This window comes from Orcinus orca, chromosome 10 (genome assembly GCF_937001465.1).
Source record: "Orcinus orca chromosome 10, mOrcOrc1.1, whole genome shotgun sequence".
In the NCBI taxonomy this organism is placed as follows: Eukaryota; Metazoa; Chordata; class Mammalia; order Artiodactyla; family Delphinidae; genus Orcinus; species Orcinus orca.
The window spans coordinates 44,366,754-44,393,687 of record NC_064568.1 but is presented as its reverse complement, the minus strand read 5'-3'; the positions used below and the strand labels follow the sequence as shown (position 1 = coordinate 44,393,687).

General features: G+C 47.7%; 2 protein-coding genes across 11 annotated transcripts in view; one reads left to right on the top strand and one right to left on the bottom strand.

Moving 5' to 3' along the window:
- The window catches only part of ULK4 (unc-51 like kinase 4), a 529,281-nt gene extending 505,268 nt beyond the window's left edge, over window positions 1-24,013 (top strand). For 5 of the 7 annotated variants that reach the window (XM_049693609.1, XM_049693608.1, XM_049693605.1 and 2 more), the window contains one exon: window positions 18,101-24,013. In XM_049693609.1, the coding sequence (XP_049549566.1) occupies window positions 18,101-18,289 (189 nt within the window). In that variant the 3' untranslated portion in view covers window positions 18,290-24,013. Of the gene's footprint in view, window positions 1-15,130; window positions 15,217-18,100 lie in introns of all 7 variants that reach the window. The other 2 variants (XM_049693606.1, XM_004277864.4) reach the window with 1 other exon arrangement.
- The window catches only part of CTNNB1 (catenin beta 1), a 45,093-nt gene continuing 39,816 nt past the window's right edge, over window positions 21,658-26,934 (bottom strand). For 2 of the 4 annotated variants that reach the window (XM_049693614.1, XM_004277860.4), the window contains exons 14-16: window positions 25,972-26,032; window positions 24,666-24,885; window positions 23,592-24,362 (exon numbers count right to left, since the gene is read on the bottom strand). In XM_049693614.1, coding sequence (XP_049549571.1) covers window positions 24,677-24,885; window positions 25,972-26,032 — 270 coding nt within the window. In that variant the 3' untranslated portion in view covers window positions 23,592-24,362; window positions 24,666-24,676. Of the gene's footprint in view, window positions 23,514-23,591; window positions 24,363-24,665; window positions 24,886-25,971; window positions 26,033-26,934 lie in introns of those variants that run through there. The other 2 variants (XM_033401990.2, XM_004277859.4) reach the window with 2 other exon arrangements.

Genomic DNA, 26,934 nt, shown 5'->3' with positions numbered 1-26,934 from the left:
TCTGAACTAGGGTCCTTGAGGCACTTTAAGTCATGAATACTCAACCTCATCTGAAAGCACCGAACCGTTTCCTCTTGGGCGATGCTCTTTGGCTTCTAAGAAGCTTGACCTTGTACTCGGAGCCATTAAGGAAAACGTGGAGAAACCACGGCCCAGCCTGTCTGTGGGCAAACCACCTACTTCTGAGAATCCCCCCACGGTCACTCGCCTGGGTCGAGGGGGAGGCCCTCTTGGTCACAGAGCTCTGGGCCCGACTCTGCGAGGCCCCTTCTGTGTCCCGTCTGCTCTAGAAAGGAGCGCAGGCAGAGCCTGAGGCTTTTCTAGACCTCCACCCACTAGAGACTCACTTGGACCACAGCTCTGGCGTCCCTATCAAAGTGCTCAGGGTGACCCGGAAGGAGGCCGCACGAGTGGTCACTGCTCCCTTGAGTCCAGGACCCTAACCCTGTCCTGTCACCAGCACCGGCTCCTTGTCCCCGTGCCCCGCCTCCACCGGGGCCCAGCCGCCCAAGGATGAGGGCGGAGCCTGCAGAGGTCGGCCACCTCAGCCTGCCAGACCCTTCCGTAGAGGAATACCCAGGCTCTTTGATGTTGCTCCGGAAGCCTCCAAGACCTCGCTTCAGTTAATTTTAACCGAGGCCAGTTGGACACTTGTCGGGGAAGTTGTTTCCTGCACGTACCAACTCTGCTTGGCCCTGTGTGGTCCATCAGGTTCGCCCAGAGCGGGAATGTTTGGGTCGGCAGACTTCTCCTGGGAGTTTTCCACCCCCTGTCACGCACATGCACACACCCTGTCATCACCCAGCTGTGCAGAACGGATGCTTTGGGGGTCAGCTGACGGCTGACCTGTCTCTCTGAGGTGAAAATCCAGGAACTTCACCAGGCCCCTTCCCCCTTGTGGGACCAGCCTTTCTCAAAGGGCCTCACAAAGATTTCCCTCCAGCGGTGGTCTGGCCTGTGGGAGGGGAGCCCGAGATCTCAAAGGAGCTGCTCATTTTCTAAAAATGGTCATCAGTAAAATATTCCCAAATGGAGTATTTGATCAAGTCCCTCAACAAACATAAGAGCCACCAGGGGAATTTTCAGCAGTCAATGTCTGGCCTAAATTTGGACTAATTGATGCCTGATGGTTTTAATTATATCAACCAAATGTGCTTTAATTTTCCTTCCCATTTCATTTCCCTCCTGGTGTTATCAGTCCGAGGAAATTTCAGCAGCCCCTAATGTTTCCTTAGAGAGTCCCAGAGGATAAGGTAACGTTTGGAGGACAGTGCAAGACAGCAGAAGAAGTAAGTAGACTCTTAGGTCCGCCCGACCGTGTCTGCCTTGTTCGGATGGGTGTCGAGGGTGCTGCTGAGGTGACGGAGTCCCTCAGAAAGCAGGCTGCTCCCCGCGGCCACGCTTTTGCTGACCGTGGCTGCCTGTGTCTGCAGACCTGCCCACCAGCCCTGAGCGGCCCCTCACTTGCCTTCCTGGCTGGAGGCCAGGCTGAGTGTTCTGGTCCAGTCTCCAGCCCCCGAGACCCTCTGTCGGAACTTACAAATCCCAACTCCATGCCTCTGGAGTCCTCTGTCGTGGCGGCCCTGAGGGCCTGTGGTGACAAGGTACTAGACCCAACCCCAAGGCTCCTTCTATACTTGTGAATTCAGTGGATTCACGGCAGCCAAGGGGCTTCTGCTCAGCGCAGCGTGTGACTATAAGCAGAAATTACAGCCGGCCACAACCAACTGACCTTTCCCCCCACCTGTGACATGTGTGTTTCAGGAGGAGGTTGAAGACTTCGCTCATTTAGGTGACAGTTTCACCGTGTGTTTCGGAAGTGGTCACTTACCAAAAAATGAAACACTCGTTTACTAAGTCTGTTTACAAGCTTGCTGATAACGGTCAGTAATTTATGCCCGCCCCCCGAGAATTAATATGTAATCCGTGTTACCAGTTTTTCAGATCTAAGCTCTCCATGCCTGCCTTTTCTTCCTCTTCTCGGAAAAGTCCTTGAATTGCTTTATTTCTGATAGAAGTCTCCAGGGCTCTGTTTCCATAGCATAGAGGCTAGGATGCAGACTCTCCTCTCGTTCCCCCCCAAGGGTCTGTTTAGGTGCTTTGCCTGCGAGGAAAGGTCCGTCAGCACCCTCACCCCGGCGGTTACCCACGCCTCACCTCTGCTGACGTGCAGGCTCTGCTGTCCAGGACGAAAGGCCCGGCAGCATCTCGTCTGTGCTTAGTCGAAGGCTCAGCAGAAGGGAGGGTGCTGGCCGGTGAGTCCTTGGGTGTGGTTCGCTGAGCCCTGCCGCCTCCCCCTGGGCCGGTTCTGCAGCCCCTCCTCACTGGCTCCCTGCTTCCAGCGGGTCCCTGTGTCTGCCACCTCCAGGTCCCCAGCAGGGTCCTTCCCCGCTTAGGACCCGCGTGACAGCTGCTCTTCCCCTCCGCAGAATACGGGTCCCCAGTCTCTTCTCGCGGCTGGTTCTTTCTCACCGTCACATCCTCACGCGTCGTCTCCTCGGGGAGACTGTCCTGGGCACGCGGCGGCCCGCCGCACTTTCTCTCCTCCCCTCTCCCCTGCTTGATTCTTCCTGACGCCCACCGCTGTCTCAAATTATCCTGTTTACTCTTTTTTTAATTGAAGTATTGTTGATTTACAGTGTTTCAGGTGTACAGCAGAGTGATTCAGTTATACATACATACATACGTATATTCTTTTTCAGATTCTTTTCCATTATAGGTTATTACAAGATCTTGAATATAGTTCCCTGTGCTATACAGTAGGTCCTTGTTGTTTATCTGTTATATATAATAGTGGTTCTCTCTCTGTTAAACCCAAATTCCCAACTTATCCCTCCCTGCCCTTTCCCCTTTGGTAACCAAGCTTGTTGTTGTCTGTGAATCTATTTCTGTTTTGTAAATGAGTTCATTGTATCAGTTTTTAGATTCCACCTGTGAGTGACGTCATATGCTATTAGTCTTTCTCTGTCTGACTTATTTCCCTTAGTATGATCATCTCCGGTTCCATCCATGTTGCTACAAAAGGCATTATTTCATTCTTTTTTATGGCTGAGTATTATTCCATTGTATTTACATAGACAGCATCTTCTTTATCCATTCATCAGTCGATGGACATTTAGGTTGTTTCCATGTCTTGGCTATTGTGAATAGTGCTGCTAAGAACATTGGGGTGCGTGTATCTTTTTGAATTAGAGTTTTCATCTTTTCTGGTTATATGCCCAGGAGTGGAATTGCTGGATCGTGTGGTGACTCTGTTTTTAGTTTTTTCAGTATATTCCGTTTACATTTTAACTGTGTTTCTCACAGTGGAAGCTCTGCCTTGACACCCATCCTGCACTATATCCCCAGAATCTAACTAAAGAGGACTTGGCATATAGCAGGTGGTTAAGACACCCTGTCTTCTTCTTTTTTTTGGCCACGCCATGCTGTTTGCGGGATCTTAGTTCCCCAACCAGGGATCGAAACTGCGCCCTTGGCAGTGAAAGCGCAGAGTCCTAACCACTGGATCGCCAGGGGATTCCCAACACCCTGTCTTCTTGACCACAGAATCATGCTAACTAAGATTTGTCAGACCCTTTACTGCTGCAGAAAGAGCCTTCATGTGTATTCAGCTCGTGTCGGACTGTGATTTCTTCTCTGCCCGCCTCTCACTAGCCTGAGGGCCTTGGGAGCGAGGATGGTAACGCTGGAGACCTCAAACTGAGCATGTCCCCATCGTCATTTCACGTAATCACAGTCACGATCCACACATTGCTTTTGTATTTTCTGCTCTTTACCTAACATTACAAGGTGTGCGTTTTCCTGATTGTTCTTATTTATGATGCTGGATCACAGCAGCGTGGTTTAGTGGCCGACAGTATCCTCACTAGGTCGAGTGAGGAACTGGGGAAAGAAGGAAACTGGGGGGACCTATTAAGCCTTGTTGACCTGATATCACTCACTTGCCCCCGCCCCTTTCCCCACCATCCAATAGAAAGTTCAGAAAAAGAACTGGAAGCGGGCACTGAATAAGCCACTTCCGCTCTCTACTTCTCCACCTCAAAGCCCCGCCCTTAACACACACACCCTACCCACACCACAAATTCAAGGACTGCGTTGTCAAATAGACCCCTCAGTGTGACCCCATAGAGCATTCCTAAGGATCAGCTGAGATTTGTTTGGGTCAAGGCCCCATAATATCTCCTCACATAGTTCCTCACTTCTTACTACCCTAAGTTCTCACACTTACCAAATCGCAGGACAGTTACTATCTTGGGTGTTTTCTCTTGTGAGGAACTGATTCCAGACACATCCCGTGGTTGACATCCTAGCACCACTGACTGGGAAACGTATTCTATCGTGTTTGCCTTTCTAAGCACTTGGATCAGGTCCTCTGGGGAAAATGGTGCGGTCTGATCCTGTGTTTCCCCAGAACTTTCTTTGGGCCAACTTACAGTTTATTCTTATATCCACAAGAGATCCACAATCCTATTTCTTTGCCAATTAAAACTGCTTTTTCCTCATTTATTTTGGACTTGGCTGTTGTAGTTAGTTGGATCAGGTCTAAAAGATTTCCCAAACCAGCTATATTTATATTCAACATTTTAAACTTACTGGATGGAATGGCCAGAAGCTGATGTCATTATGAACAGTTTCTAAGCATTAAGGGCATTTTGACTGCCCCGAAGAGAGCTGAAGAGAGCTTCATTTAGCTGGCCTAAAATGAAGAGGGCAGATACGGATAATTTTCTTCTAGAAAGCAACCGTGTCTTACGGGGTGAAAAAGAAAAGCATTTACATCCTCAGCATGTCATTTCCATGAGCTCTGGATTTAGCAGGTGCCCACAGGTACAGACGGGAGTTTGGAGAGGAGAACTGAGGTGTCGGGCCAGGTTGGGGAGCGTACAGACCCCAGGAGGAGAGGAAGGAAAGGTCAACAGAGAGAAGAAAATCCTTCCACACTGGCGTGTTCTCACTAAGGTCGGCTCGCCCATGCCACTTGGTAACTATTTGCCCACCATCCGTCCTCCTTTGCTTTTGCTGCTTTTCCAAATCTGGAAAGATCAGATGAGAGGAGAGTGCTCCCCAATTTGACCCCAGCTCTAGAGACTGCGGTCGTAAACATGGCAGGCCAAGCCATTCCTTCCAGGACCTGGGCTCCTGGAAGCCGGGGCTGGCTCCCCCTGGGCCAGAATGGCAGCCTCCTCCTTACTCATGGAAGGTGTCAGCTCCCGCCTTCCCCAGTGGCCACTGGCTGTCTCTGTGCCACTGCTTCTGCAGCCAGACCCTTATGGGGGCGGCAAAGGGCAGCACGGCGACTGGGGCAGGGAGGGCGGTGGAGCGAGTTGGCCAGATCTGGGTCTCCATGCCAGCCTCCCCCCATCTCTAATGTGAAGTCATAGAAGACCTTCCTCGTAGGGTTATTGTGAAGAGAACAGGAGATAATGGTACACAAACTGTAAGTTCACGTCCCATCCCCAGCAGGGACAGCCGTACACCTGAGGGTGTGAGGAGAGATGCAGAAAAGCCTTCTGGTCGCCAGGCGCTAAGAGAAACTGCGAAGCGCGTGGTGGTCTGCACATCAGGGTGTGTTTACTGGAAGTACATATGATCCAGGGACTCCTTCGGTCAAGACCTGGAACCCCTGACGCTGTCTAGGAGAGCGATTCTGTGGACCCTGCTCCCACTGGAAATGATGGGGATCAACAACAGCAACAGTGAGGGGAGCAAAGGGTGCCAGACGATCTACCGGGGTGGCAGGGGGCACCAAGCAGCACGGCTGGTAAGCCTTTACACTAGATCACCGGCGTGCAGCCAGTGGAGCCTGAAGTGAAACACCGTGTCATCGGTCTCTCGGTCATTGATGGTTATTAATCAGCCAGTCGGCCAACAGCTGAGCAGTGTGCTTAGCAGACGTGAGGATGGAGCGGACTCTCTGGAAGGGCACGTGGGTCTTGAAGGTGGGGAGACTGGGTCTTAGCTCAGTTCCACTGCCTGCTGGCCAGGTGACCTTGGGCAAGTCACATTAGCCCTGCTGGCTTCCGTTTCCTCTTCTGTAAAGTGAGCCTAGGATTACTTCTTTTTCATGGTCGTCAGAAAGAAGATCACATATTTGAAAGCACTTAACTCTGTTCCTGCACATAACAGGTGCTCCGAAATGGTGGTTTCCTTTCTTGAACCAAATTCCAAGCTCTTTTTGCTCTAAGGCCTGCTGACTCAGTTAGTTTTATAGACAAAGGTGAATCACGACAGTTTTTACCTGAAACCTGGGTTTTCTTAGCTCTGACTGTGCATGTTGGTGAACGCCCTGTGCATCCTCCCACCCTCTCCCCTCCCCGTTCTCCTTGAATGCTCGGCATGGAAACTCATGGGTGCTTTTGAACAAGAGGAGCTCAGCTATTTTCTTCCTCTTCAGCCTTCTTCAACTTGAGCAATCACTGTATCCGGACGCCACCGTCTTCCCGGGCCTCTGTGCTGCCAGGGTCTCCCTGTGGGTTAAAGCTACACTGGGCTCCATGCGGCGCGTGGAAGAACGCCTCAGTAGCAGTCCGCCTGGACGCAAAGATGGTGCCGCTTCTGGCCCGATCCCACCCAGGTTCAGTGTAATGTCTCGGTCTCCCTGCAGAGAACCTGAGTTCACAGGATCTGGGCCAAATCCGGGTGACTAAGGCTTTGGAACTGGGCCTGCCTCATCCACAGGCCCACACTTCTGCCCTCGAGATGCCCCAGTGTAGGTTCCAGCTGGACCCCCTCACTCCTTGGTGATCAGCAGATCTACTGACAGGCATTCTGAGGGATGCCTCTAGATTTCCTTCAGATCATCCACCTGATTACTAGCCTGGGTCAGAAGGGGGCCTTTTGTTGAGGAATATAACGTTTCTAAATGGACTCCCGGGAAGGTACAGATGCCATGAGGCAGCCAAAGGCCGTGCACGAGAATTACTCCCTTCCACCCCGGACGCATTCAGCAACTCATGGAAGACACCCACGGGCCAGGATGCAGAGCAGCTTGTATTCATACAGTCTTGCTTTAAATGTGGATGTGAAAGGCAGCTCAGGAAATTTCTGGAGACACCCAGAGTGAGCGCCAGGTGGAAAGCGGGGAGGGACTGCCAGATTCCATCACGCCGACCAGAGGTTCTTCCCAGATTCCAGCCTGGCATCAGAAGGCAAGGGGATAGCGTGTCTCGATATGCAAGGGGTAGAAATGGCTTTGAAGTAACAAAAACCTTAACTGAGGAGAAGACAAAGTATATGTTAAGAGAACAAAATAAAGGGGCTCGATGGACAGGTTTATTTTTGAAATTGAAACTCTCTGAAGTAGAGTTGTCATCGTTACCTGCTTGTTTTTACTCGTATTTATGAGATCTGAAGGCCACGGAATTAAAATAATCCTCCCGTGTGTGAAGTGCGTGTCTGTAACAACAAGCACCGGGGAGCACCTGGGCCACGCTTGCTCTCGTCAGCTCCGTCTGCTGGGTTTTTTCTGGTCTGTCCGTGTTGCCCGGGCCTGTCTAGAGGAACTCACGATTAGAAAACTAAGGTTAACTTGGCGGCGGCGTGCCACACACATTCAGGATCAGGGAAGAGACAGACACGTATTATTACACACTCGTAACAGAGGCCGGCGGCCTGCCTGTGCCTGCCTCACTCACGGCTACAGAGCTCCACACGTGAAACCATTTCCAACCAGAGACGCTGGCAGCGGAGCTTTAACGAGCTGCAGGAGGACGATGCTGTGAGTCAGATTCATGGGCATAAACTCACAATGTATCACGATGATACGAAGTAAAGTACATTCTGACTTAACGCGTTTTTAAGGCCTTTGCTGAGGAATGTTGGCACCAGGCCTGGCTTTGTCCCCCGGTGGCCACTGTGCCCCGGGAGACCTAGTCTCCCCTCACCCCCCCCGGGCACACTGAGGAGGCTGCCAAGTTCAGGCTCCTGTCATTACCGAGGGCTTGCGATGGCTTCTTTTGGTAGTTTGCATTTGGGAAGCTGAAATCCGGAAAGGAGCCAGCCCACACTCTGTCCTGGACGGTGGGTGTGTTTAAAAAAAAAAAAAAAGCCATTACCTTACAATTTGTGAGCCTGGTGGGAACGTGAGGGACGATTCTGCAGGACACCAGCCTCTCCTTTCAGTGTTTTGGTTACACAGTGATTCCTGAATGCTCATTGACACAACCCACGTTCAAGGGACTGTAGCAGAAGGTTGAATAAAGTAGCGTATTTACCCAAAGTCCATCATCTGCTTTTTCATATCCCCTCAATTAAACAGAGACGGAGGAATTGTCTTTCCAAGTTGATCTTAATTCTAAGCTCAAATTCCCAACCTTTTTATGGTGTTTCCCTTAAAGATCCCAATGTTTTGAATGGATGCCTGTCTACCAGGTGAACTGCATGTATTTAGTATAATTCATGTTTCCATTTTGATTGACTTTAGCCATCCAGCTACCAGTCAGATGTCTTAGGAGCAGGAACAATGTGAGGCAGGCATGGCTTAGTTTTCAGGAAATGGACACCTGCCATTTGATGTTTTGAAACAATAAAATCTACTCATGGACTCTTAGAGGTCCAGGAACCTCTGCTATAGAACGTTATTGCAAAATAAAATTGTTTCCTTGTCTTGGCTAATGGAAGTGACTTCTAATGAAAATATTAACTACAGGAGGAAGGTACTGTGTTGACACTCTTCGCTAGTGTCCTCTTGCATTATTTATTTTCTTAGAGAGTCACTGCAGTGCTCGCTCTTGACTACTGTCATCAGAGCCACGAGAAATTCTCCAGCAGTTGTTCAGCCGTGAATTCAGTATCTCAGTGGACAAGTGTCACTTCCCCTCCTGCTTCATGAAGGACGGGTCTCAGGGTGCCCAGAACGTTCTCTGCTTAGGTAACTCAGAAGAGGAGGAGGTGGGATGACTTTTGAGCAGACCCATAATTTGCTGTTTAACAAAGTTTAAGTACTGAGAAAATAGAAGGGTAAAGGCCACACTGTCTGATAAATACAGTGGGATGTTTCTAAAAGAAGGTCGGTACCCATCATAATTTATAACCTTTGGTGGCCAAAGAGGAGCCCAGACTCTGGGAGAAAGGAGTAACTCATTCCAAAGGATTATTTCAAAGTCATTTAAAATCCTAACATTACAAGCTTGACTAATCCTAGGAAATTGGTGTCAGAGGGCAAAATAATTTAGCAAGGCAAATTAAAAGTCTTATCTTTTCAAAAATTATCCAGACTTATCTTTACTGATATCTCATTAAAAATCCAGTCAGACCTATATACCAAGTAGGGCATGAAGGCTTTCCTAGCTGTTTTTCCATTTCCCTGTTGAAGGACATCTCGGTTCCTTTTTCTTTTTAGTGATTTTTGAATAAAGCTACTACAGACTTTTGCACACAGGTTTTTCGTGTGGACATAAGTCTTCATTTCTCTTGGGCAGATACCTAAGAGTACAATTGCTGGGCCGTATGGTAAAACTACGTTCAATTCTATAAGGAATTGCCAAAGTGTCTTCCACCGTGGCTGTACCATTTTGCATTCCCACAGCAATGAATGAGAGTTTCTGTTACTCTGCATCCTGGCTGGCCTTTGTTATTGTCAGTTTTATGAATTTTAGGCATTCTAATAGGTGTGTAGTGGTATTACATTGTAGTTTCAATTTGTGTTTCCCTAGTGACAAATGATATTGAGTATCATTTCATGTCCTTGTTTGCCATCTATAATACCTTCTTTGATGAAGTGTCTATTCAGATTTTCTGCCCATTTAAAAAATTGGGTTATTCTCTTGCTGAATTTTAAGAGTTCTTTATATGTTCTGGAGAAAAGTCCTTTATCAGATACGTGATTTGCAAATATTTTCTCCTAGTCTGTGCTTTGTCTTATTCTCTTATCAATCTTCTACAAAGAGCAAAGGCTTTTTAAAAATTTTTATTGATTTATTTTTTAATTTTTTAAATTGAAGTATAGTTGATTTACAATAATGTTGGTTTCAGATGTACAGTAAAGTGATTCAGTTATACATACATATGTATATATCTATATTTTTTATTCTTTTCCATTATAGTTTATTGCATGATATTGAATATAGTTCCCTGTGCTATACAGTAAATCCTTGTTGTTTATCTATTTTATATATAGTAGTGTGTATCTGTTAATCCCAAATTCCCAATTTATCCCCCCCGCTTTCCCTTTGGTAGCCATAAGTTTGTTTTCTATGTCTGTGAGTCTGTTTCTATTTTTTAAATAAGTTCATTTGTACTATTTTTTAGACTCCACATATAAGTGATATCATATATTTGTCTTTCTCTGACTTACTTCACTTAGTATGATAATCTCTAGGTCCATCCATGTTGCAAATGGCAAAATTTCATTCTTTTTATGGCTGATTAATATTCCATCATACATATATAAAGAGCAAAGTTTTTAACATTGATAAAGTCCAATTTGTCCATTTTTTTCTTTCAGAGATTGTGCTTTTGTGTTGTATCTAAAAACTCATGAACAAACCCAAGGTCTCATATCTTTTCTCCTATATTTTCTTCCAGAAGTTGTATAGTTTCACATTTTGCATTCAGATCCATGATCCATTTTGAATGATTTTTTTTTTTTTTTTTTTTTTTTTTTGGCCATGCCTCACGGCTTATGGGATTTTAGTTCCCAGACCAGGGATCGATCCCAGGCCCTCGGCAGTGAGAGCGTGGACTCCTAACCACTGGACCGCCCAGGAATTCCCTTGAATGATGTTTTATTTGAGGTATTAAGATATGTTCCTAGGGTCATGTTTTTGCATATGGATGTCCATTTGTTCTAGCATCATTTGTTCAAACATGTTCCCCCATTCAGTTACCTTTGCACGCTTGTCAAAACTTTGATATTGTTTGTGTGGGTCTGCAAAAAATCCTGCTGGAGTTTTGATAGAAACTGCATTAAACCTATATTTTGGGAAAATTAATATCTTTACTATATTGAGTCATCTAATTCATGAACACATTATATCCATTTATTTAGTTTTCTAAAAATTTTTTCAGCATTTTATAATTTTTAACATATAGATCCTGACATATTTTGTTAGATTTATATCTTTGAAATTTGTCAGAACTTGCTTTATGACCCAGCATGTGGTGTATGTTGAAAAGTTTCCATGGACATTTGAAAAGAACATATATTCTGCAGTTGTTAGATGAATTTTTCTATATATGTCGATTAGGTCAGGTTTGTTAATCTTGTTGTATAAAACGTCCATATCCCTTCTGATTTTCGTATGCATGTTACTGGGAGAGATTGAAAAATATCCCAGAATGATTATGGATTTGTGTAACTCTCACTTTGGTTCTGTCATTTTTTTGTTTTACAGATTTTGAGGTTGTTATTAGGTACGTTTAGAATTTAGACTTGATGTATCTTCCTGGTCAGTTGATCTTTTTTTTTTTTTTTTTTTAATTTATTTATTTTTGGCTGTGTTGGGTCTTCGTTTCTGTGCGAGGGTTTTCTCTAGTTGTGGCAAGTGGGGGCCACTCTTCATCGCAGTGCGCGGGCCTCTCTTGTTGTGGAGCACAGCCTCCAGACGCGCAGGCTCAGTAGTTGTGGCTCACGGGCCTAGTTGCTCCGCGGTATGTGGGATCTTCCCAGACCAGGGCTCGAACCCGTGTCCCCTGCATTGGCAGGCAGGTTCTCAACCACTGCGCCACCAGGGAAGCCCAGTTGATCTTTTTATAAATATGATATGTCTCTCTTTATTCCTAGTTATAATTATTGGCTTAAAGTCGACTTTGTCTGATATTAGCTATACCAACTTCCTTTGGTTACAATTTGTGTGGCATCTCTTTTTTCGTTCTTTAAACTTCAGTTGCTCTGTGCTCTTATATTTAAGGTATGTTTGTAAGCATCATGTAGTTGTGTTTTATTTTGGCTATATCTAATCTAACAATGTTAGTTAATCTTTTATTTGTAGTACTTGGTAAATTTAGATATTGATATATTGGGGCCTACATTTACCACATCACTCTTGATTTCTGCTCTGTTTTTCCTTCCCTCTTTGGGTTTGGGTTTGTTTTGCTCTTTTTCAAGTTTCTTAACATGAAAGCTTGGATTATGGATTTGAGACGTTTCTTTTTTAATGTAAGTATTGTACTATAAATTTCTCTTTAAGCACTACTTCAGCTGCACCCCACAGACGTTGATATATTGTATTGACATTTTCATTCAGCTCAGAATCATTTCTAATTTTCCTTGGGATGTCCTCTTTGATCCGTGGATTATTTGAGTGTGTTGTTTAACTTCCAAGTGATTTGGAGATATTTTTGTTATCTTTGTTATTTATTTCTAGTTTAATTCCATGATGATCAGAGAATATAATTAATATGATTTCAGTTCTCTTAAATTAGTAAATATTTGTTTTATTACCCAGAATATTGTATACCTTGGTGAATGTTCCTGGATTCTCGGGAAAAAATGTAAATTCTGCTGTTGCTGGGCTTCGTGCTCCACGAATATCAGTGAGATCCAGTTGGATGACGGTGTTGTTCAACTTTTCCATATCCTTGCTGATTTCTGGTCTGCTCATCCTATCTGTTACTATAAGAGTTATTTGAAGTCTCCAGCTACAGTTGTGGACTTGTCTGTTTTTCCTTTCAGTTGTATCAGTTTTTCTTTATGTATTTTAAATTTCTGTTGTTAGATGCATACACATTTATTGTTTTATCTTCTTAGTGAGAGAACCCTTTTATCAGGATGCTATGTCTTTATTTATCCCTGATAATTTTCTTTGTTCTAAAGTCTTCTTTGACTGATACTAATACAGCCACTCTAGCTTTCTGTTGATTCCTGTTTGTATGGTGTATCTTTTTTAACCTTTTACTTTAACCAACACAGGTTGAAGGTGAGCCTAGAAGTTCATAAATAATTTTATGGGGTTGCTTTCTTGAGCTCTTCCCCAGTACTTTCTGGCTCCCTGGGTCTCCCATTTTCTGTCTGGCCACAAACTGCTTAACCTCCACAACCGTCATGTCGGGGCCAAACACTGTGAGAACAGAGAGAGAGAGAGAAGAGTTTTGGCTGTTGGCTCCTGTTGCTGCCACCACTGCCACCACAGAATTGCCTGGGGCCTGGGGCAAGAGAGAACTGAGGAAAAGGAAAGGGGGGTTCATCTAATCTCTCTGAGCTTTTCGAAGTTTCCTGTCCCATTCCTCAAGCCTGGCTTCTCCTGGGGCTCTCTCGTGTGCCCCACTTCTGGGGTTTGGGTGTGTTGAGTTCAAGGTGGTCTGTACTGGAGGGAGAGGGGAGGCGGCGCGTCGGTTTCAGGGTCCTTCCCCAATCTGCCAGTGTTGTTTACTTTTCAGTGTTCTGAGAGAGCTGCGCTGTGCATTCTGTTCAGGCTTTACATGGAAAGGGTGGCATGTGCTTTCTCTGTCTTTCCCAGAACTAGAACCTCTGATTGATATCATTTAAAATTTTTATTTTCTAATTAACTCATATTGATAGAACAACAGTTGACGTTGCTAGTAAGAGTTCAGGTAAGTGGCCAAATCACATAGTTTTCAATGAATTCTCCTGGCTTTGTTTATGCTTGCATTTATGTCAGCTGCACACGGTGCTATTCTCGTCTCTCCCTTTGATCACATAGTTTTCTTCTGTTTGCACCTTCCAACTAGCCTCGTGAGTGAATGTAGTCTTGTTATCTCTTTGCAACTTGGAGCACAGCCTCTTACCCACGATCCCACGGTAGGGCTGGTCAGGGCAGTGAGTCTGGATGTAGCTCAACTGAGTTGTATTAGGCAGGGTTTTGAGAAAAATTAGATGGGAATCCTCGCTGAAGAGCCTTTCAGGGTAAGTTTGTGCTTGCTTCAGACAGAATTGAACTACAGCAGCCTTCTGAACTCATCAAGTGGGGTGTAATTTCAGAACAAATTTACACACAGCTCTTTTAAGATGCAAATCTTTGCAGAAATGACACCTGATGCAGTCGAGCTGGCAGCTGGGGTCTGGCACACTCAGGAAGCGGGATAGGGTCTCAGTGGAGGTGCAAATTCATTCGCGTGCAATTCAGAGGCCACATTAAGGTCTAACTACCCCTGTGACCTTCCTATCACCATGAGTGATTGATTAAGAAATGTTCAGCCTCTCCCTGAGAACTACTGAGATGATAATCCAGCCCTGGTTGCTATGATCAAGTGGAAAGACAGAAAATGGTGGGGACAGCGGAGGCCAGCCTGGTTCCAGCCTCATGTGGGGTTAGGGTCAAGCTCCCCGTGTACTGCCGTAGTGGTCCCTTAATCTCACTAAGCTTCAGTCACCTCATCTATAAAACACACTACATGCTTACCTTGCAAGGTGAGGCTACTGAAAGGGATAAGTGAGAAAATGTACAGGAAACTGCAGAGCCTTCTGAAATGTGAAGTTCCATACAAGTGTTTATTAGAAAATATTTATTAAATATCAGAGATTAAAAATAGGACATGAAAGGTGAATTAAGAGAAACAGTCAAATTGCAGAATCAAGGTTCATTCCTGAAGTCTTCTCTGCCTCGTAGGGCACGGACTCGTTTTACCGAAGGGCTGAATTAGGAGGTCTCCAGGAGCCTGGGCTGGGTCAGCACCTATCCGAGTCCCTTCCAGCCCTGAGAGTTTATGATTCTGCCTCTGGTGCCCAAGTGTCCCTCCTCTGTGTCTCCCGGGACGGTGGCCGTTGGCAGGGGCACACTTCCCAGGGTACGCGGGTGAGGGTGTGACCAGTTTGATTCCTAGTGCCTCTTTCTTTTCCCAGGCTCCTGAGATCACGGGAGCCCAGCATCATCCTTCTGTCCATATGAAAGAGGTTGTGTCGGGCTTGGGACGCATGGGCCCACTGGGTCCCGGAACCGACAACTGGAAAGTTTGTTCACCCATGATCTGCTTTAACTGAAATGTTCAGGCTTCCAGAACACAGACCCTCCTGAGGGACCGACGGGAGGCACCCCATCCTCCCCTGGCACATCTCCAGCTGCAGCAGGACTCCTTCCTGCTCACCCCAAGGGTTGCCTCCGTGGTCAGCAGCGCACTGGGGCTCAGGGCTCACTGCCCAATAGCACTGGTGGCCTGAGACTCAGGGTGCCCGTCCAACGGATCATGGGTCAGGGATGGGCCAGCCGACCGCTTTCCTCTCCCTCCCTTGCAGATCACCTCCAATGAGAAGCACCTGGAGAGCCTCAAGAATTCGGGCAGCCTCCTGCGGGCTCTGGAGTGGCTGGCTGCGGCTGGGGGGTACGTAGGCCCAGGAGGGCTGTGGGAGGAGCAGCACAGAGCGTACCTGGGCTCAGCAAATAGCCTGGCATTCCTTTTCTCCGCTCTTCTTTCTTCCCCCGCCCCCCAGTTTCCCCTACACACCAGGGACCGTCACCTTCCCGCCTGACACTGCCCGCTGAGATCCCTCCCTCCCACTGTGGGATGGGCCACTCTGCCCCCCCACCCCCCAGGAGTCCCCACTGTGGAGGCAGGGAGAGGTAACGGGAGGGAGAAAAGAAGAGCATCCCGGCCCTGCAGCGCGGGGAGGCCGTATTCCCATCTACAGATGGCGACGGGAGTGGATTATGACCAGGTGGGAGACCTGATGAACCTCATGAGAAAAGCAGTACCTGTTTGTGCACACGTGCCCCCCGCAGCAGCCTGGCCAGAGGAGGCCCCATTACCACCACCTTGCAGAGGGTCTGGAGGCCCACTCTACAGCCCCGGCTGCCGTCAGAGGGAAAACTTGAACGCCTAGAACAGTTTGACACTGAGAAGCTGAGGTTAGGTCAGCCTCTCAGTCCTCAGCTTCACAGTCAGTACGTCTAGAGCATCCTGGAAGTGAGGTGCCGAGACCAGGACGGCCGTGTCACCCGGAACACGCTGCACCCTGTGGAGGGAGGAACCGGCCTCTCTGCCAGCCCCCCGGTGACGCCGATACTGGTGTAGTGAGGGCACTGGGAGGGTTCTTGCCGTTGCCGCACACACCCCTGCACTCCCTGGAGAGGCGGTTCCGGGGTTGGGGGGGGGCAGGTAGGGCTGACGAGTCATTTAAAATGTTAGTGCCACGTGACCAGAGAAAAATGGCATGGGAATAAAGAGAGAACTGCCCCCAGGTATCCACCCTTTAGGCAGCCGGTGTGCTGTGTAATGGCTCACTGCATGTGACAGTGCCAGGGCCTGGCAGGTGGGCTCTGGGGGCGGTTCAGGGGCTTGATTAAATGACTCGGGTGAGTGCCTTGTCCCCAGAGCTGAGGGAGGCGGCCGGAGGGCGTGGTGGCCCCTGAGCTGCAGCTGCTCTCCCTGCCCTGGGGAGGAGGCCCCCCCTGCTAAGGGGTACCTGGCCTTCGCTGGGTGTGCGGGACGCGGGGTGGTGCACGGCATTCCTGGTAGTTTGTTTTCAGGGCCACAAGGTTCTATGGAATCTGCTTCCTGGTGTTTGGGGTTTTGTATTAGTTGGAGGAGCATATGCGGCTGAGGTATTGCTGGGAAGGTGAGTCTGCGAAGGCTCAGCTCCATGCAGCCTTGTTGTATTAATCCTGGATTGGGTGGGGAGGGGACAGCGCCTCCTGGCCTACCCCACCCCCTTTACTCTGTAGCTTAAGCCAAAGATGTCAGTTCTTACCCGTGGTTACTGTGAGCTGAGGGGAAGGACGGGCTGACTTTGATGGGAGGGGCCCCTGCTCAGCCCGGTGGCCCCTGTGGTGTGTGAGGCACGGACACTGGCTCCCCGGGCTGGGCCACAGGCCTTCCGCTAGACTGGTTTTTGTGAGGAGCAGGTGATGACCATACCTGGGGACCCTGGGCTTGTGCAGACAGCTGAGATGAGGCCCCTGTGAGCAGAGCAGATGTGTGCTGGCAGAGGGTGGGAGAGCCACCGGGAGGCATGGACTTGAGTGGGGAGCTGCTGAGAGCCCTTCCTCTCCACGGCCTGCCTGTGTGGGACTCTCCCGCCCCCCAGCTGGGTCCGAGGCCGGCACATCTTCATGCTGTACCAGTTTGGGAGCGCTGGACCCAAATTTGGACCAAGCATGTGAAAACGAGCCTCCCTGAGGCTGATGGCCTCTTCCATACCCACACGTGTCACTCCAGCAACTAACACGTCTACACCAGGCAGATCTCATACTGGCCGACAGGCTGCTGCTCTGAAATTGTCCTGTTCGGGCTTTGTTCGGATGGCCCCACCAGAAAAAGGGTTTCTCATGTTGACAAAGAGTGACTGGATGGCAGCATTCTCAGTTCTGATGGGGCCCTGCCAGGTGGGTGTGTCCTCCTTGCCGGTCACTGGCCCCCAAGGGCTGCTCTGGCAGGCGGAGCGGGCAGCACGGCTCCACCCGGGTAGCCTGGTCTCAGCCGGGAGCAGGCCAAGTTCAAGTGCATTCCCTCAGCCCTCAAAGGGGCCTTTGATGCACAGAGCAGGAATGCATGGCACCATCTCCGACCACAGTCCTGTCCCCCTGCGACCCACCTCTTTTATGCAGCCCCCTGGCATTTGGCAACAGCTGTATTTCTGTGTAGCGAAGGGTGTGCTATCAGCTAATTTTATACTTCAAGGCACACTGCTGTGCGCCATGCTTTTCTTTGGTGACAGTTGTTAAGGCACAGGTTTAAATGTGTCTCAAACAAGTTGCTCCAATAACGAAGTTTCCATTTGAAGCTCTTAATTGCACATCCACACCTATGAGAATAAGAAACCCAAAGCTTCTGGCTGATTGGCCAGGAAGGGGCAGCATGGAGCAGGGAGTGTCAGCAGCTGGGATCTTTGCTGGATGGCACAAGTCAGCTGCAGGCAGGCGCCGGGCAGGCTCACTGTGGGCCTCGGGCCAGCAGGCTCTGGCTGCCGTCCGCCTGACTTGCCCTCACAGCTCAGCATCGGTGCACCTGGCCAAAGTGAGCTGAGACGTCGAGGGGTGGGTGGCAGGGCCAGTGCTGAGCCCCTGTGGGACTGTGGGCTTCGGGGTCCTCACCTCATGGCCCTGGAGCCTGCAAACGCTGTTTCTGCTTCTCAAGATGATGCTAGGGGCAGCTCTGGGAAGCAGCTGGTCCATCAGGTACTCGGGTGCAAAAGAGGCCAGCCCCTTTGGAAGACAGAGCATTTTACCCTGGGGATGCCTAAATGTCTCTACTTTGGTTTTTCTCACAGTTCGTCGGCCAACAGTGCAGTGGCTTCCTTGGCCCTGGAGATCCTCCAAGCTGCTGGACACTAGGCAAGAAGGCATTTAGCACGAGCCCACTCTGCGGCACCCACCCTCAGCTACACACGTTCACCACGTGGCACCTACAGCTCTATTTGGATCTAATAAAGTCAGCTGAACCCAGAACCTCTGGCTGAGATGATCTAACTCCAGACCCTAGAAAACCCACTCAGAATGGACCTCCTCAGTGCATGTGTGATGCATCTGGGAACCCCAGGTTTGCTAGCTGTTCTCAGAATGCTCTCTCCCTGTGTGGGCCAGGTAGGCCTCTGCTAAAGCCTGCACTGCCTGTGCTAGTCTAGGCCTGCCCGCGTCTATAAGCATCTTGCTTCTCTGGAGAAGATTTAACAGGCTAGGCAGGAATGCTCTCCCAGCTACAGCTCCAGAGCAAGCCTTTGGAAGTTATAGTCTCTTCTCTTCCTCCTACTTTTACCTGCTTGGCTTTTCTTCATTTCAGGGATGAAGTGATTCCAAGAATCTTGGGGAGAACTGGGCAAGACTGCACTAACAGGAACAGGTGGCTAAAACTTTGCCTAAAGGAATGCAAAACGCTCAAGGAATGCTGGCTTCCTTGAAGATCTGCTCATCTAGATGGGATGATGGCATCAAGGTAGAATGACACCCCCAACTTCTACCAGTGACCCCCCTTATCCTCGAAGCCTTTCCGGCTTCTTCCTCACACATATGCCCTTAGTGCCCCCTGTGTAAGAGTCAAGCCTGTGAAAATACTGGGTGGACACTGCGGAAAGGGGCTGGGACTGTTGTACTGAGGGAGGGAGGGGTGGACCGTGGGCAGCTTGAACCAGGTGAGCAAGTTGAGAACATTCCTTGGCCTCCTCTCTGGGTCCTCTGTTTCCCCACCTGCAGAATGAAAGGGCTCGACTAGATCAGTAGCTGCAGTGCTCTGGGCTGCTTAGAGGGGGGATCTGCCCCTTGACACACACTGCCTGAGCCCAGATGGGCTTCTGTCCCAGGCAGCAGCCCCTATGTGGGGGGAATGGGCGGGGGACGCAGAAGCGGGAGGCACAGGGGCACAAAGGCGGCCCCACACCTACTGCATCACGGGAAGCTGGGCACACTGTCGCCAACAGGCCCACTTTGCCGCGGTGATCTGGGTAATGTGCCAGCTTCCATTTGGCTTTGTAACAAACACAGCAGCTCCGTGCCCCCCTCCGTCAAAGGCGTGGATGTCACTTACTTTATTTAAACCTCACCACCTGCCAAGCAGACCTTCTTATCTCCATTTCACAGGTGAGAAAACTGAGGCTCAGAGGAGCCAGTCCACTTGCCCAAGGCCCCACTGCTGGGTTGACCTCGGGACTAGGACTCCGCAGCCTGTGTGTCTGCCAGTGGGATGTCCAGAGTCGAGCTGAGTAGCAGGGCTGTAAGGGGGAACCCCACCCAGGAGCAGGCAGTGTCCTCTGCTCTCATAGCCTCCTAACTGCCCACAGGAAGTCCTGCTGGGCAATGTGCCCATCACCAGGCTGTGCACCCAGGTGGCCCTGGCCTGGCTGGATTTGTTCCTGGGGTGGGGGAAGCTGATGGGGAGCAGCTGGAGGCCTGGCCCTCAGCTCCTGTTGCTTTGCCTCTTTGGTCCAGGGAACAGGCACAGTTCTCCCTGTTTTCCCAGAAAATCTGTTCTCTCCTCTTTCATTCAGCTCTTAGGGGAAGCACCCTGGAGTTCTGGACCTAGAGTCCCCCAGAAGGTATTTCAGAGCCATCGAATTCGTCTTTCTCTGCCCTTTTGAGTTGAGCAGGGAGGAGTCTTTGCTGCTTAAGGTGAAACAGGAGGAAAGTTTTAACATTCCAGAACCACGTTAAGTGGACCGTGCCTGGCCCTGAGTCCCACAGCCTCGCCTCTTTGAGGAAAGGCGTATTTGAATAGGCAAGGGGCAAGGAGGAGATGTTCCCAAGCAGGGCTAGTACCCCACCAAGGGTGTTCAGCGCAGGGTGACAGGCGCTAAAGCTAGCCCACGCCAAGTTTTGCACCCTGGCATGAGGCTATGTCCTCCTTTTTGTCCTTCTCACAAAGGTGCCTTATGAAAGCAGCAGCCCCAATCCTAATGAGCTGAGGCAGGGGACATGAGCAGTCTGGCTGAGTAGACAAGAGGGAGGCGGAGAGCAGTGCCCTTCCCTGCCCCACACGAGAGGCCCATACCCTTTTGTGGCTTCCCCGGCTCCAGTTCTGAGAAGACCTGGGCCCCAGCCACCCATCAGAGCTCTCAGGATTCTCGCAGTGACCAGAGGCCCAGACCCAGGTAACTACCGGCCCTCCTCTTCCCACCACCTCCAAGCTTTAGCTGTTTGCTAATTGGCTACATGTAGTCCGTCGGCTGAGCCCCCCAGGGATGAATGGCATCACTGAAGTTGCAGGGTGAGGGGGCAAAGGAGGCAGCAGGAGCATGCCTTGCATGGAGCGGAGCAGAGCGGACCGGCGAGTGGCTGCACTAGGCTGCCTTCTTTCCCTAACAACAGGCCCAAAGCTTTGAGACCTTGCCTCAACTTACAGCCTGAGAGTAGGTGCCCAGTGAGCTGTCCCTCTGTGACGATCTATCTGGGGTGACTCTGGCCTGGAGGGTATCCTGAGAGGAACTGACAGTCATCTGGCAGCTAAGCAAGTGGCTCTGTAGGACGCAGCAACAGAATTTACTGACTGACGGTTCTTTGGGCTTGTCTAGCTCTTCCTGTTTCCCATATTATCATGAGATTTCCCCTATTACCTCATGAGGTTCTGAGGTCAATTTTGTGAATGCAAGGCAGCTCTTAGCCCTGTGGGACAGCTCAGAAGTGGAGGCTCTGGTGCCTAAGGCTTTTGTCCATAGTGAGCGATAGTGAGAGGACCTGGGTCTCTCCTGCCTCCACTTGAAGCAAAATGCCCTTTATTCTCCCTCCTCCAACAACAGAAAAATATGTAGAAATAAATCTCTCTGATAAATGGACTTATGCAGGGGCTGAGGTAGGAGCCTCAGGAGGGAACTGGTAGGGAAGGGGGCGGCAAGAAGCTACAAAAGCCCAAAGAGGCTTGGTCCCTGGGGAGACCTGTCTGGAGTGGGGTGGGGACAAGACTCACTGAGTTTCAGGAGGCTTTGGCCCCAACAGCCTCAAGCTTCCAGGAGGCCGAGGGAGGGAAGGGGCAACAAGCACCAGCCTTGGCCCAGAATAAGGACCAGGGCGGTGTGGAGTCTTGATGTGACCTGGAAGAAGGCTGGCCTTTCACACCTGGCCTCTGGCCTCTCAGAGGCTTGATGCTGAGGTGGCAGAGGAGGCCAGTCACCCCCCTGTAGATTACGCATGAGGTGGGGAGGTGGAGTGGACACCACACAGGACGCTGATGAATAAGAAAAAGGAAGCACTACCTTTCAGCCTCCCGCCCCCATTATTTTCTAATTGCATTTGATGGGTGTTCACTCAAGCAAGGCAAGCAGTTAGATTCTCACCTAGTAGAACAAAACAACTGCAGTGGAGCAACTCAGCTCTCTGCTGGTTTACAAACCATACGGCACGATTCGGATCTTCCGTTTTTATTACACTAATCAAGACATATTTATCTCAAGATCTTTCACTGTCAAGGATTCCAATAACCAGATCAAAGCCTCATGTCTAGAACACCTCATCCAACATGGAAAAGCTTCATTTTTCAGCTCATTGGTGGTCACTGCAATGGGATCGGATGTCCTACGCACCTCCATCCCCAGGTAACCACTATTCTGTTTTTTTGTGGTAATCTAAATTTTCTTGCCTCTTAGGGGGCCCTAATTTCTTTAGTTTTACTATCTCTGGATGATCTCCTTAAAACAGTTTGCCTTTCTCTTTGCACCAGTGCAGTCCTACGGCATGCATTTGTGACTTGCTTTTGTTCAGTATCATATTTGAGATATACCCATACTATTGTGTTGAAGCTGTGGTCTTTTACTGCATTGCGGCCATTCTCTTGCAAATTATTGGACACATGGGCTTCCAGTGAGGGCTTCTGATATTTTGTTGATCATGGATTTTTTCTTGCATTAATTTCAGTTTTATCCAAATGGCTACCTAACTGTTCTACACTTTTACTAAAAAGTCCCTCTTTTGCACACTGACTTCCAATGCTACCCTTAAAGTGTCTATTGTCTTCGTCTTATTCTGTTCCCTTAGTGTATACTTCTACACACATGCCAATAACAGTGTAAATTTAACCACCTCTAGCTTTACAGTTAGGCCTTGACAGCTGACAGAACAAGTCCTCCTGTCATCTTATTCTTCACAAGTGTCTCTGCCGTTCTTGGCTCTTTGTCCTTCTAAGTGCATTGCAGAACTACCTTTGCTGAATCAGATTAACCTTCATGTAAAGTTTTTACATGGAACTTCAAAACTATAATGATTTTAGGCAAAGCTCTGGAATGTTTTCTGGTTTTAAAAAAAAAAAAACCACCCTGCTGTGGTTCTTTATGTTAAAAGCTGAACTCACTAGAGATCTTCACTCTAACCAATAGCTCTAGCCTACCTAACAGTTATGCAATGCTGCCTTGGTTCTCTGTGTCATGCACTGGAGGCACAACTGCCCCCTCACCAGGTACACAAATGTTTCCTCTCCAATCCCAATTACATCTTAGACCACAGGGAAGAACTTATAAAGCTTTCTCAAAGGGTCCTCATCCAACAAAAAGGTACTGAATACATGTTTTTAAATACACAGTAAATCACAAACAGCCCTCCCTAAGCACAAAACACTTCCATGCTTTTTAAAGCCCAAAACACAAGTTCTAACAAACAGCTCTACTGACTCTGCCCTCAGGGATGAACTAAGCTTGTCAGACCTACCACCAGGATGACAGGCTCACCTGGCAGAGAGCATGGAAGAAGGCCCATTCTAGTTCTCTCTGATATGTTCAGATAAACATCGGCAGGTAAACCATCTTAACTATCAGTTCAAAGTGGAGTTGAAGGAATTCCCCGCTCCAAATGAGTCACACTTCTGTGAAGGTGCTTGAAGTCCAAATCCAGGTGAGTAATTCTTCATTATTACCTTAAAGGAATGAAACCATGTGATGGAGTCTGGGGTGGGGGATGCCTATTGGGCAACACAGGACAAAACTGAAAGCCAAAGAACTAGATGCCTTTAGTCACGTGGGCAGGATTATACACATGGCTGCAGCCAGGATGAAGGAGTCTTGGCCATAGGCTCTAAGCCCAGAGTCCTTCAGTTGGAGACGATGGACTCCCCCCTCTTCTTACACAAGCTCAGAATCAACGTTCAAGGCTGAAACACTTTTGGTGCAATTTAACCCAGGGGTAAGTGCTAAAGAGGCTTGGCAAACAAACAATTCCGTCTACTAGCGGTAAGGCTCTTTCCATCATTACTTAAGTTTATTCAACTTCATCCTGAGGAAGACACATAGTGAAATAATTTATTACCCTCGCAAACCACTAAGTGACAAGGAAAAAAAGGTGACACAATCGAATGAATTAAAAGTTTAATTCTGAACCATTTTTATAACCGCATTTTCTCTTGAAGCATTGTATCACCGCAGGTTACAACAACTTTGGGATAAAAGGCAACTGGTAAACTGTCCAAAACAAGGTTCCAAATAACACCTCTTACTGATTTACCCTACCCATACATATCCCAAATAAAGTTTTTGATCAAAAACATGAAATAGATCCACCTGCTTATTTTAAGCATATTAAAAAGGAAACTAATTGGACCATTTCTATTTGTCTATTTTATACAAAAAGGCTACACAATGTTACACTGTATTCAGATTACAATTAGAGTGATTATGAATTAGTGTTCTACACCATTACTCAATTTTTAAAAATTAGAAATTGCTGTAGCAGTATTCACTATAACTTAACACTATGAGAGACTTAAAAAACTAACAGTTACTGCAAAAAAAAGAAAAAAAGAAAAAAAAAAGCTACTTCAAAGCAAGCAAAGTCAGTACCATTACAGATATTTTAAAAAAAATTTTAACAAGCAAGGCTAGAGTTTGATAAATTCCATCTTGTGATCCATTCTTGTGCATTCTTCACTTCTTGAGTCACTCCCAAAATCCATTTGTATTGTTACTCCTCGACCAAAAAGGACCAGAACAAAAAGTTTACTTCAATTGTTCCCATAGGAAACTCAGCTTGGTTAGTGTGTCAGGCACTTTCTGAGATACCAGCCCACCCCTCGAGCCCTCTCAGCAACTCTACAGGCCAATCACAATGCAAGTTCAGACAATACAGCTGTATAAAGAGAGAAAGGCTGCTATTAATGTTTAGAACAGCAAATGTTACTCATTTGAGTATTAAGTTGCAAAAGCTGTGGCAAAAAACATTAAAGTTAATAACTTCCACACGTGACCACGTTAACAAACCAGAAATCTGAGAACATTCACATGTTCCAAGACATCTCCTTTCAATGTATCTTTTTTTGTGGCAGATTTACAAATAGGCCTAAACCACTCCCACCCTACCAACCAAGTCTTTCTGAAGTTCTGTAGGCAGAGTAAAAGTATTTTACCCAAACTGGCTTTTTTAACTTCTTACCTAAAGGATGATTACAGGTCAGTATCAAACCAGGCCAGCTGATTGCTGTCACCTGGAGGCAGCCCATCCATGAGGTCCTGGGCATGCCCCAGATCTGGCAGCCCATCAACTGGATAGTCAGCACCAGGGTGGTGGCCGCCCATCTCATGCTCCATCATGGGGTCCATACCCAAGGCATCCTGGCCGTATCCACCAGAGTGAAAAGAACGATAGCTGGGATCTAGGAGAGTCAGGGGTAGCAACGAAATGGGTAAGGGAGAGAGAGAGAGAGAAGACATAGAAGTGAACACTAAGGTTAGGGACATCCAAGGGCAGCAAGCTTGTCAGAAAGCGCTGCTTTCTAAGGTTAGGGACATCCAAGGGCAGCAAGCTTGTCAGAAAGCGCTGCTTTCTAACCTCTTCAGCGTCTGGCTTTCTTCAGCTAAGTGCCAGTGCCAGGCCACCCACGAGGCCACACAAAGCCTGTTTCCACCAGAGGCAGACCAGCAGGTTCTAGTCCTGAGCCTCTGGCATTTACCCAGGCAGGGACAGGTTCCTGAGGGGGGAGCAGCAGCAAGCAATCTACTGTGTGTGACACCTAGGCATCAAGGAGTCATGGCAGGAGGTGAAGGCAATAACAAGGAGGTCTGGCAACTAATCTGTTTGTTAGAAAGTCCAGGCGACACCCACAAAAGAAAACGTGCCAGTTTCCAATGAAACCTTTATATGTTTTGTATTAAGGGTTAACATTTACATGTACCTGTGAAAGGTAAGAAGCTTATAAGCTTTAGTGGTTAACTAGGAAAAACCAGGTAAGATTATAAATTTAAGATGAATAGTTACAGCTGTTAGTGGTCTACCCCTAATTATGCTCCACTCGCCACTACCCAGGTTTGAATTGTATTTTTAGAGTTTTCTGCAAAGCTAACTATGTAAATACCCGTCCCAGAGCTGAGCTTGGGGACAGAAGTTTCCATACTCTCACTTCCTGGGTGGGTTGTAGACACAGGTATTATGGGTTCTCTGAACAAAAAAAACTGAATAAAAAGCCAGGCGACTTGTAACATCCTGCACTGCACTGCGGAGGCCTAGCAGTAGTGACACATATTTATTGGTGTGATCCTACTGCTTGCTCAGTGTGTGGCTCAGAATTCCCTGTGCTCCAATAAAGATACTGTTGCTGACTCTAGAATTTAAGAACTGCCTTTAATTGCTACCACTACTTTCCTGCCAACACTGGTTTCCCAGATGAGCAAACCAGCTCTTTTGATAAAGCTTTGGACCTTTAGCTTGATCTGGAGATAATCAAGAAATGTGAGACACATACCATCCTGGCGATATCCAAGGGGTTCTCCCTGGGCACCGATATCAAGTCCAAGATCAGCAGTCTAGATAAACAGGTATAAAGCAAAGAAGCAAAATGAAAATTCTCAACTCAAAGCATACTATCCAATATTTTGAAAACATACTTATTTTCAGATTATGAAAAGAATAAAGAACTCAAACATTATAGAAATACTTAGAAAATGCAGAATTATTTTGAAATACAGATGTATACAATACAGAAATACTTCAAACTCTACCCTTCAAAGATACCTAGAGATACCTAGAGAAACATGTTTTCCCATTGCACACAGTATTAAAAATACTAATTTATTCTTTCCACAAGTATACATTATTAAGTACTTACTATGTGCGAGGCACTGTTCCTGGTGCTAGAAATATAACAGGAAACAAAACAGGCAAAGTGTCTACCCCCAAAAGGAGCTGCTGACAGGATATGTTATATGAAAAGACTTTTAGAGCCTGCGCAGCTAGAAGAACAAAGTTGCCATTAACTGTGAGAGGAGAGGTCTGGAGAAAGGGAGTGGGTGAGGAAGTTCAGAGCTCAAGATGGAACATATTAAGATTGCCTATTAAACAGCCAACTAACATACTACTCACTGTTGGGCAGTTTGCTTTATTTTTTTTCCACCTAACAATATACAGGATCTTTCTCCTTTCATTCAACAAATATAATTCACTTTATGACTATGTACCATAATTGAAAAAACTTTTAGGGTGGTTCTACTGTTTCAATGAACAACTGTACTGAGGACAAATACTGAACAAAATTAATAGAAATTCAAGTAGAAAAGTAGGTGAAAAATTGAGCATTTTTTAAGAAGTACTGATAAACCGACCTCCAACTAACAGTGGTTAATAGACTGCCTCTTTCCTAACAACCTTTTGAAAAATGTTCTTTAATCTGCTAACTTTTTCATCTGTCTCCCTTGGAAATTCTAACTTG